At 34.1% G+C, this 12733-nt stretch overlaps 1 protein-coding gene across 1 annotated transcript; it reads right to left on the bottom strand.

Annotated features, from left to right (window-relative positions):
- Nucleotides 1-4390: 4390 nt before the first annotated feature.
- Nucleotides 4391-5323, bottom strand: LOC145095047 (uncharacterized). The gene is made up of 2 exons (XM_079032989.1): nt 4732-5323; nt 4391-4623 (listed from the first exon to the last, which is right to left on the bottom strand). Exons 1-2 carry the CDS (start codon nt 5321-5323, stop codon nt 4391-4393), a joined length of 825 nt encoding a protein of 274 aa, XP_078889115.1.
- Between the last annotated feature and the right edge of the window lie 7410 nt (nt 5324-12733).

The following is a 12733-nucleotide window of genomic DNA, read 5'->3' on the forward strand; positions in this document are numbered from 1 at the left end:
AATCGGTACGACATTTTTCACCTCAGACATATCGGCCTAGCTGTTGCAAGCAGCTCAGGTGCAGAATTGTCAGTCCCGTATAGATCTATACACAAGCGTCATACTCTCCCTCCAGGAGACTCTGTTTATAATTTTAGGACTTGGTTGGTACTTAGATAGGTACGTGAAGTGTGTCTCACAAATGCTATATTGACGGTTTCGTGTAGAATAATGAAAAGTTACCTTGTAATGGATAAACTGTAAGTAAATCTCATAAACTATATTTAATATAGTTTATATGTTCGTTATCCGTAAGTTATTCTGAATATGTAAAGTAGTATATATGATTCATAGACTATACCTATTATAGTTGATATGTTTGTTTTCCATACTGTAAACTGAACTTTGAAAAGTAACATGTAAGTTCCATAAACTATACCTATTATAGTTTATATGTTTGTGTTTTACTGAAATGAAAACCTTTATATTGTTAATGATTCGGCAAGTTTAGATTGTAAAATCTGTGATACGGTTGTTTAGTGAAATTCAATGTTTTATGTTCCAACGGTACTAAAATAGTTTGCAAAAATTATATTTTTGTTTAACAAGTTTAAAATCATTGTATACTTATATAAAAATAATATTTATATAATCATGATTAAATTGACAGTCGAATAAATAATTCTACCACAAGCCCACAACCAAACAAGGAACAGGAAAGGAAGCTAAATTATCAATTCTAAGCCTATTAAACCTTAATTATATAATTTATCCATATATAAATATATATTTTTAACAACGGCAGCGGTTAGATAAATATTGAAAACATTTATATATTAACACAAATTTTCTTGTGTTACATTTGTATTCCCCTCCAAAAACAGTGAAAATTATGAAAATGTAGGGGTATGAACTCACCTTTTGTGTGATAACGGTTTTGCTAACAGAGTAGAAAATGATAAACATCGATTTAAAGCACATGACGATAGCCATATCCTAATGATTTTAAATACATAATAATGTGTGATTAAGATGATACAAGTATTATGTGTGTTGAATAACACAAGTTTTATGAGTAAAACTTACCAAAACATGTAAGAGAATGGAAGAAGAATACTTCTTGAAGTTGCTTTTTGATCTTGGAAATGAAAGGAAATCTTGAGAGAAGATGAGGAAAATGTTGATTCTGGTGGTGAAAAAGTGTGATATATGTTCGAATGTTCCTTATATATGAAGAGAAGATAGAAGGTTGAAGTGAATAATATCTAGATATGTAGGGTTTTCGATTAGGAACTCCACCCGAGGAAAAGAGGGTTTCGGCCAAAAAGGGTTAACCCACCGAGGAGGGTTTGTGGTCAAGAGAATGGCGGTTGAAGCTTATTTCGGTCTAAGACGTTTGTCGTCCGAGGAATAAGGCAACTTTGCATGTTTTCGGTGGAGTACAATATGGTTTTCGGTGGTGATTTCGGTCCGAAAAGAATGAAGTTGTGAGGGTTCTCGGTTTGGCTTTCATTTTTACTTTTTGCAACACTTTTCTAATAAAGGGTTTATATCTATTAATTAAATAATTAATTTAGCTTTAATAAATTGCAAATCAACAAATTTAACTTTTATTTAGCAACTTTTCCTTTTGTTGACCTTGGTTAACTTTTGTTGACTTTTTATAGATTTGAAAATAACGGGTTGTTACATTATCCCCCCCGTTAGAGGGAATTTCATCCCAAAATTGTTTCTAAAGTGGTACTCATGAACTAGGGAAAAGATGTGGATACTTTTGTTTTATTTGATCTTCCCGTTCCCAAGTGAATTCAGGTCCCCGCTTGGCATTCCAACGAACCTTTACTATTGGTATACGACTTTGTTTTGTTCTTTTGATTTCCTTATCCATGACTTCCACCGGTTCTTCTACGAAGTGTAGACTCTCGTTTAACTCGATTTCATCGAGTGGGATTACAAGAGTCTCGTCAGACAGACACTCCTTGAGATTAGAGACGTGAAAAGTGGGATGAATGTTACTCAGTTCATGCGGCAGTTTGAGTTTATAAGCAACCAGACCAATTATAGCAAGCATCTCGAATGGTCCGTTGTACCTTGGATTTATTTTCCCCCGTTTGCCGAAACATATCATTCCTTTCCAGGGTGAGACCTTTAACAAGACGCGATCACCAACCTGGAATTCCAAGGCTTTTTGTCGTTTGTTCGCATAACTCTTCCGTCTGTCTCTAGAAGCTTTTAATCATTCCCGAATTTGTACAATCTTTTTTGTGGTTTCTCGAATGATGTCGGGACCGGTTAGAGTACTGTCAGGTACTTGGTTCTTGGCTAGTTGCGTATCACCTACTTCAGCCCAACACATAGGAGCTCTACACTTGTGGCCATAGAGGGCTTCAAAGGGAGCAAATTTGACGCTAATGTGATAGCTATTGTTGTACGACAATTCGACTAGTGGTAAATGGGTATCCCAAGCTTTACTAAAATCTATCACACAAGCTCTCAACATGTCTTCCAGTGTTTGTATGGTTCTCTCGCTTTGCCCATCAGTCTGAGGATGGTACGCTGTACTCATGTCAAGATTGGTTCCCAATTACTTTTGCAACGATTGCCAAAACTGTGAGGTAAATCTACTATCTCGGTCAGGGATAATGGATATTGACACACCATGCAATCGTACTATCTCTTTAATTTACGTCCTTGTTAACTTCTCCATTTTATCAATTTCTTTTATTGGCAGGGAGTGTGCGGATTTGGTTAATCTGTCGACGATCACCCAAATGGAGTCATGACCACCCGTTGTCCTGAGTAACTTGGTTATGAAATCCATAGTTATCCACTCCCACTTCCATTTGGGTATTTCTGGTTCTTGTAGTAAACCCGTAGCCTTTTGATATTCTACCTTGACTTTGGCGTAAGTTAGACACTTGCCCACATAGATAACAATTTTAGCTTTCATGTTTGGCCACCAATAAAGTTTCTTAAGGTCCAGATACATCTTTTTTGAAACTGGGTGAATAGAGTATGGAGTTTTACGGGATTCATTCATGACCACATCTCTGTACCCACTAAACTTCGGTGTCCAAATCCGATTCATGAGATAACGAGATCCATCACCCTTGACTTCCAAGTTCTTTTCCATTCTTCTTAGGGCTTCACCTATCATGTTTTCGGATTTCAAAGCTTCCAACTGAGCCTCCTTGATCGGTGTGGATAGGTGGGAATGGGATAGTCATAGTTAGAGACTTTACTCGGCGGCTCGAGTACTCTTTTCGACTAAGGGCAGCTGCTACTACATTGGCCTTGTCGTGATGATAACGAATCTCGCATTCGCAATCATTGTGTAGTTCCACCCATCGTCGCTGTCTCATGTTAAGTTCCTTCTTATCGAATATGTGCTGGAGGCTTTTGTGATCAATAAAGACTACGCATTTCGTAGCATACAGGTAATGCCTCCAGATCTTTAGAGCAAAAACCACTGCTCCCTGTTCGAGGTCGTGTGTGGTATACTTGACTTCGTGGTTCTTAATCTGTCTCGAGCCATAGGATATATCCTTTCCTCGCTGCATCAGAACCTTACCTAGCCCTTTCTTGGACGCATCATAGTAAACTACAAAATCTTCCGTCCCTTCTAGGAGGGACAAGATCGGTGCGCTGCAGAGGGCTTACTTTAGAGTTTAGAAATCAATTTCTTGTTTCTCCTCCCAGTTGAGGGTTACACCCTTCTGAGTCAGGGTGGTGAGTGGCTTCGCGATCTTTGAGAAGTTTTGGATGAACCTTCTATAATAGCCAGCGAGACCTAAAAACTAACGAATCTCTGTTGGGGTTCGTGGGGTCGCCCAATTTTCGATAGCCTTGAACTTGGAGGGATCGACATGTATCCCTTCCTTGCTGACTACATGACCTAGGAATTCCACCTTTCGAATCCAAAATTCGCACTTCGAGAACTTCACATACAATTTCTATGCCCTTAAAGTTTCCAAGACTTGTCGTAAGTGTTGATTATGTTCTTTCTTACTTCGAGAATAGACTAGTATATCATCGATTAAAAGTATAAAAACTTGTCTAAGTAAGGTTGACACACACGATTCATCAAGTCCATGAATACTACGGGTGCATTCTTTAGACCAAAGGGCATCACTACAAATTCGTAGTGACCGTAGCGAGTTCTAAAAGCGGTCTTTGGAATATCAGCCTCCTGGACTCGTAACTGGATGTATTCTGATCTCAGGTCAATCTTGAAGAAGAAACTTGCCCCTTGAAGTTGAACGAAGAGGTCGTCTATCCGTGGTAGAGGGTATCGGTTCTTAACGGTAAGCTTGTTTAGTTCGTGGTAGTCTATGCACATTCGGAACGATCCATCATTCTTCTTCACGAATATGACCGGTGCTCCCCAGGGTGAGAAGCTTGGTCTAATGAATCATTTGCTGAGTAGGTTGTTTATCTGGCTAGATAGTTCCTGCATCTCTGATGGTGCAAGACCATACGGGGATTTGGCTACGGGGGTAGCTCCGGGAATCAAGTCGATTCGACATTCGACTTGGCGTTCAGGAGGAACTTCTAAGAGATCTTCGGGGAAGATATCAAGGAAATCACAGACTTCAAAGATATCATTGATGGTTTTCACTTCTTGTGTCTTATCAACCACGTGAGCTAAGAAGGCACAATAATCTTTGCGAAGATACTTCTGGGCCTTGATGCAAGAAATGATTTGAAGATTCGCACCGGGTTTGTCGCCATAGATAACGAGAGATTCATTACTTGGCAGATTAAGATGAATGGCTTTTTCATAACATAGGATATCAGCACGGTGAAGACTTAACCAATCCATGTCGATGATAATGTCAAATCTTTTAATTGAGACTGGCATAAGGTCAATTTGAAATGAATGGTTGTTCAGAGTAAGTGTGCATCCTATGTATATGTCATTTGTGTTCTTGGTCTTTCCATTTGCCGTCTCTACTGTGAATGTATGTTTTAATGTTTGGAGATTTTGTTTTAGTAGATGTTTAAATTTATGGCTTATGAAGCTTTTCTCTGCACCACTATAAAAAAGAATGCAAGCGTAAGAATTGTTGAGAAGAAACGTAGCAATCACCACGGTAGGATCTGTCATCGCTTCTTCGTGGCAAATTGCCAAAATGCTCCCCACACCGTCAACATTTGTTGTCTTTGGGTAGTCTCTCTTGAAATGCCCGATTTCACCACACTCATAGCAAAATTGAATTACTCCCGCAACGGGGACTTGAGAGATGGTTTGTGTTGTGGCTTTACAGAAACGGGCAGTATGCCCCTTTCTGTTGCGGTTTCTATAGTGCATTTCTCTAAAACTCCCATGTGATGGAATTTGCATCTATTACACTTTGGAAAAGTTCCAGTATATCGACTCGGGGTTGTTGGAGTATCAGAAACAGTGGTAGGGATAGAAGCAGGAATTGCAGCAGGAGCAATAGCAGTATGAACTACCACATTTTGTTGCTTCTTTGAGGACTCTTGTGACGATTGCCCCTTTCTTTTATTCCATAACTTTTTACTGCCTCCTTCTTTGGGCTTTTCAGAAACGGCTGGTATGGAGTCTTAACGAGCTCCATGATCTATAAGTGTCTTAGCCAGACGCTTGGAACTTTCGAATGTAAGTGGATTAGCGGCAATGACACTTCCTTGAGTCGGCGGAGTTAACCCCCAGATGTATCTTTCTACCTTCTTACTCTTCGGGGTGACCATTCTAGGACACAGAAGAGCCAGGTCACTGAATCTGGCAGTATAAGCAGCAATATCAGAGTCCTTCATCGTCAAACTCCAGAGTTCCTGCTCTAATTTTTGTATTTCGCCTCTGGGACAATATTCTGCCAACATCAAAACTTTTAAGTCTTCCCATCCCATGGCATTGGCGACTGGGAGAGATAACGACTTGACATGTCCATTCCACCAGGATAGAGCTCTATCTAAGAAGGTTCATGCTACAAACTTTATTTGCTTGCTTCAGGCAAGCACATACTTCAAACACTGATTCGGTTTTCTCGAACCAGCGTGTCAGGGTAATGACACCTCTGGTGCCATCAAAGTATTTGGGTTTTTCATTCGTCAAGTCTTTATATGAACACTCCCTAGGGTGTCCAAGAATTTCCCCATGATTAAAGTTATGGGCACCACTGTCAGCTTCATTAGTACCACTGGCTTTAATTTGCGTCATGGCAGTAGCCACGGCGGCGGTTACTGTTGCTTGAAAGATAGCATCATCATACTGTGGAGGTGGTGGTGGTGGTGGAATTGGTGGATTGTTGTTGAAACGACTATTTGATTTATGTGGTGGCATCTTTTTCTATATGATATAAAGAGGAAATGATGATAAGTCCTCTATAAGAGTCATATTGATATTGAACAAGATATATATTAGTTCCAAACGCATCATATCCTGACTTTCATAGTGTTTTGCGATTTACAACAGGGGCTTACTAATATAAGTAAACAATCGCAATTTCAATTTAAGAAATTTATGATATCAATTCTAATAAATTTGTATAATGTAATCCATACTAGGTCTTTCTATAATCACATAGTGTATACGAATCATATATAAGCGAGACTAAATAAACCTTCGAATAAGTGATCCTACTCTAAGTCCACAACCAAACAAGGAACAGGAAATGAATCTAAATCACAAATTATAAGTCTATAAAACCTTGATTATATATAACTATTATGTATACACTTAGTAATTATAGACTTACGGGTAATGATCCTCTGTTTTTATATGTTTGTTTCTAGTGACAATAACCTTCTTGAATCTTGTTGTTTCGGTGTTATAGTGTCATAAAATACTCCTATAGTATTTGAACTTTATGTTTGGTTCTAAAGTTCTTTTGGTATATTGCTTTGGTAAGTTTTAGACTTATTGCAACACCACTATCACTCCCAAACACATGTTGGTCGTATCTCAAATAAATATAGTTGATCAGGCTATATTTATCCCAGATATCATTACATAATTGTTTAGGTTTAATTGTAGTGTCCAACATCTAAATACTTTTGTGTAGTTCTCACTATGATATTGTTTCTTGTATGTATGCATGTTAGTATACTTCTTATAAATACTTAAATTTTAAAAGTATACTTTTAGTCAGAGCGTTTCTGCCCCATTGTGTTTATAGTTGTATATCTTTTATGGTCTGCTATAGTTAGTTCACTATAAACGATGCTCTGATACTAATCTGTCACACCCCCAAACAAGAACGGAAGAAACATGCGGGGCGGAGGACGTCATGTACAGTATCACAACAATTGCGTAATAGTAATCAAAGTACAACAACCATGTATTGATAAAATATAAGTTTTTACATATGTGTTCAAGTCATTGTATATATGACACCAAAATGTATATCAAAAGTTATAAGACACGAGTCTATGAAGCTTCGTCTTCTCAAAAACTCGTGGATATATCTGTCTACTAATTTCCTGAGAATACAAGTAGTTTTGAAAAGAGTGTCAACAATTAAGTGGTGAGTTCATAAGCATGTTTGTAATTGAAATCTGATATTTGTTCTTTGAAAATGTAAGTATGTTTTCCCATAAAATCCTATATTTTTTGTTGTATTATGTTGAAATCCAAAACGTGTAAATGTTATTGTACACCGAGATAGTAAAATGTAGTTTTAGTTCACATAAAACCATGAAAAGTAGGTTTTCTCTATACTGGAATAGTATTTGGTACTCGTACCTATATGAAAACTATGTATTTGTAGATGTATGGTTTTACCGGCTATATTTGTAAAATACTATATTATAGCTTTATTAATAAATAAAACTATGTGAATTTGTTTACTTATACATATACAAATCGTATTGTTCAATACCAAATTGTGAGTTATTATAACCATGCTTGATGACCTAAGATGGCCTGAACACGACGTTCTTCAAGCGTCGCAATCGGTACGACATTTGTCACCTTAAGCCTGTCGGCCTAGCTGTTGCAAGCAGCTTAGGTGTGGGATTGCCAGTCCTTGATAGATCTATACACAAGTGTCACACTCTCCCTCCAGGAGACTCTGGTTATAATTTGAAGACTTGGTTGGTACTTAGATAAGTACGTGAAGTGTATCTCACAAATGCTATATTGACGGTTTCGTGTAGAATAATGAAAAGTTACCTTGTAATGGATAAACTGTAAGTAAATCTCATAAACTATATTTAATATAGTTTATATGTTCGTTATCCGTAAGTTATTCTGAATATGTAAAGTAGTATATATGATCCATAGACTATACCTATTATAGTTTATATGTTTGTTTTCCGTATTTTAATCTGAACTTTGAAAAGTAACATGTAAGTTCCATAAACTATTGCTACTATAGTTTATATGTTTGTGTTTTACTGAAATGGAAACTTTATATTGTTAATGATTCGGCAAGTTTAGATTGTAAAATCTGTGATACGGTTGTTTAGTGATATTCAATGTTTTATGTTCCAATAGTACTAAAATAGTTTGCAAAAATTATATTTTTGTTTAACAAGTTTAAAATCATTTTATACTTATATAAATATAATATTTATATAATTATGATTACATAGACAGTCGAATAAATAATTCTACCCCAAACCTACAACCAAATAAGGAACAAAAAATGAAGCTAAATTATCAATTCTTAGCCTATTGAACCTTAATTATATAATTTATACCTATATAAATATATATTTTTAACAATGGAAACGGTTAAATAAATATTGAAAACATTTAGATATTAACACAAATTTTCTTGTGTTACACTTGTATTCCCCCCCCCCCCCCCCCACCCACCCTTAAAACAGTGAAAAATCATGAAAATGTAGGGGTATGAACTCGCATTTTGTGTGATAACGGTTTTCCTAACGAAATAGAAAACGGTAAATTTCGATTCAGAACACGTGACGATAGCCGTATCCTAATGATTTTAAATACATAATAATGTGTGATTAAAATGATACAAGTATTATGTGTGTTGAATAACACTAGTTTTATGAGTAAAACTTACCAAAACTTGTAAGAGAATGGAAGAAAAATACTTCTTGAAGTTGGCTTTTGATCTTGGAAATGAAAGGAAATCTTGAGAGAAGATTAGGAAATTTCGGTTATGGTGGTGAAAAAGTGTGATATATGTTCGAATGTGCCTTATATATGATGAGAAGATAGACGGTTTAAGTGAATAATATCTAGATATGTAGGGTTTTCGATTAGGAACTCCACCCGAGGAAAAGAGGGTTTCGGCCAAAAAGGGTTAACCCACCGAGGAGGGTTTGCAGTCAAGAGAATGGCGGTTGAAGCTTATTTCGGTCTAAGATGTTTGTTGTCCGAGGAATAAGGCAACTTTGCATGTTTTCGGTGGAGTACAATATGGTTTTCATGGTGATTTCGGTCCGAGAAGAATGCAGTTGCGAGGGTTCTCGGTTTGGCTTTCATTTTCAATTTTTGCAACACTTTTCTAATAAAGGGTTTATATCTATTAATTAAATTATTAATTTAGCCTTAATAATTTCAAATCAGATAATTTAACTTTTATTTAGCAACTTTGACTTTTGTTGACATTGGTTGACTTTTGTTGACTTTTTATAGATTTGAAAATAACGGGTTGTTCCACATGTTGCCGTTTTCATGGATTAGCATACAACTTCACTTTTTTCTTAAATTAACTAGAATGGAGGTTGTTTAACTAGAGTGGAGGTTGTTTATGTTTTAGTACTTTATGTTATACTTTTAATGAGATTTACGTCATGTCAACACCCTTTCAGCTAACGACAATCCACCACACAAAGAAAAGGTTAGTGAAAAGGACAATCATTTAAAGATCATTTTATAGGTTGTTTCCCTATATCTCTCTTATAATACAAATTCATGAATGAGGCTTACTCTTGATTTGACTGAGGACTTATTATTCTTATTCATATACTATTATATACTCTTATAAATATATGTATTTATTTTAAACTTTTTAAAAAATAAGGTTTAAATCTTATTAACTTAACTAACTTTTAATTAATTAATATTTAAACCATATAAGATTTAGTAATTATTTTTTAATTAAATATTTAAATAATTATATTAAATATTTTAAGAATTAAACAATTAATCAAATAATATTAATTCTATGCCTTCATTTTCAAACATAGTATTTGACTAATTAACTAGGTTAAAAGTTCAAATTTTAAGTAATTAAAATAATAATTAAGATCTAGTAATTATCCTACCTAATCGAAAAAGGCAATAAAACACGAGAGTTGATGGAGGGCAGGGCGCGCTGCGCCATCCAGAGGGGCATGACGCGCCTGCGATTCAGTAGGTATTCTCCCGGTTTTCAAATTTTTTAGTTCTTCACCAATGCACGAATAATGAAAAAATCCTAGTCTCTGATACCTCTGATGGTTTTCCTAGGTAACATTAAAACAATAAACAACACAATGGAATACACAAAACTATTTGTGGACACATGCAACCTATAGATCTATGACATTTTCTCATTATAGCAACATACTATCAAAAACTAAACTAATGTACTCATAGGAAACTATGAATCATATTAGTAACATGGCTTTAAGTATAATCACATATACTTATTCCTTTGATCTTTAATGCCTCATGGAAAGCTAACGCCAATAGTGTGAACGTCTCTAATGACTCACACCTAATACCCTAAAAAATTAGAAATCAAAAGGAGAGAGGATATGAAGATGAAATTCGGATTTCATCCTTCAGGGAAGGCTAGCCACGAAAATATGATGCCAAGGGGTGATATTTATAGTTGGTGGATCTGTTGGATAAACCGTGATTTGAATAATTAAATATTCAGATTTAATCTATTCACGACATTTATCTTTATCAGCTATCAAGGGGCTTCTAGAAACCCTAAAACTCTTTCTTGTTCAATTACGAACAATCATAACATTGCACCTTTAGTTAATTCTAATTAATCCCGAATTAACTTCAGATTAATTCAGATTAATAATTAGTTAATTCCAATTATTTCTAATTAATTTATTATTCATATAATAAATTAACAAATCATTTTATCTCTCTTCTAAAGTCATTTATAACTATTTATAGTTGTGGAGGGCAAACCAGAAATGAATTTACTTTTATTATATAAAGTTATACCAATTCAGTTTTGATTTTGACCAATTTAGTTATGACATTGGACACCTATTCCAACAGTAGTCACAACCGTTTCGTATGTTCTGTCATGCTACAATCAAAAGAATCATTAATTAGCCATTTGTTATATGTTCCAGACCTAAATATATGTTCCGGAGGAGATTCTGGAACACAATTCCGTATCAGCAGATTCCGGGACCAAATTCCGGACCAACATTCCTGGCGTGTTCTACGCATTCCAGACATGTTCTATGCATTTAAGACGCGTTCTATGCATTCTGGACGTGTTTCGGAAAAGTCTGAATTATAATGTTTTTAAATTTTGTTGATCTAGTGTACACAAATAATTATATGTAATCCTACAATAGCCTAAAAACCACTAACAACCGAAGAAACACAAACAATATCTATATAATTGCATATATTATCTACTTTTTAACATATAACCCAAATTAAAGAGATAACTATAAAGAAATCGAAACTTACATATAAAAAATGACACTTTTTATTGCTAGAAGAAGAAATTGTTTCAATTTGATTGGTGTCTGAAATATAGTCTCGAATGAAGTCCGAAATTAGTGAGTGTGAAATGAAGTCTGAAATGGGTTCAAAATGTTATTTATATGGAGACCATATTACGGGGTCGAATGATATACCAATTTACTGAACAAAATGATAATTTTACATAAATACAAATTTTTGTGGTTATCTTCTATAGAATAGCATAGTGGTTTTGATTACACAATTTCTCCGTAACTTATCAATTAATAATTGATCATGTTAAAATTTACCACATTTAATAACACGCTTAACACATCATTATATACTTATAAAGGAAGCATTTAATTAGGTTAAATAAATATCAAACCTAAAATGTAATCATATATAAACTAAATTTCAATATTAAAATAAGATATTTACTTCTACTAATAAAGTTATGTTTTTTAACTTATAACATATTATATTTAATTTATTAGTTTTAATATATATTGTTGAATGTAAACCATTATCATTTTAAAGATACAATTTTAGAACAATTTGTATAAAATATTTAGATTATTAATTTAAATATAACATTACAGGATCAACGTAAATATAAATTTTAGTTTAACATAAACAATCCAAAGAATATTTTGTAAATAGTTAAAAGTGATAAATTGTAGTGTCTTTCTAATAATTATTATAAATTGGTTAATAAGGTTAAATAAATACCAAACCTAAAGTGTAATCATAAATAAACTAAATTTCAATTTTAAATTAATATCTTTACTTTTACATATAAAGTTATGTCTTTAACTTTTAACATATTATACTTAATTTATTACATTTATTATGATGTTAAATGTAAACCATTATCAATTTAAAGCAACAACTTTTGAACAATTTGGACAAAATACTTAAATTGTGAACATAAATATAACATTACAATGTCAACTTAAATATAAATTTCAGTTCCACTTAAAAAACTAAAGAATATTTTGTAAATAGTTAAAAGTGATAAATTATAGTGATAAATGCAAAAACAAAATTGTAATCTCAATTTAACTAAAATATATCCTAATGATATTTTTATAATCGTTAAAAGTTTTCATATAAGTGATTTAATATAACTTACAATAACAATATTTAAAAATAACTCTATAT

Source organism: Lactuca serriola, chromosome 3 (assembly GCF_051521515.1).
Source record: "Lactuca serriola cultivar US96UC23 chromosome 3, Lser_US96UC23_V15, whole genome shotgun sequence".
Lineage (NCBI taxonomy): Eukaryota > Viridiplantae > Streptophyta > Magnoliopsida > Asterales > Asteraceae > Lactuca > Lactuca serriola.

What these genes read in the sequence shown, in the direction of transcription:
- LOC145095047 (XM_079032989.1), bottom strand. Translation starts at nt 5,323, where the DNA reads ATGCAAATTCCATCACATGGGAGTTTTAGAGAAATGCACTATAGAAAC. An exon ending in CATTCATCTTAATCTGCCAA is followed by an intron (nt 4,624 to 4,731) that starts GTAATGAATCTC and finishes GTGCCTTCTTAG; the next exon opens with CTCACGTGGTTGATAAGACA.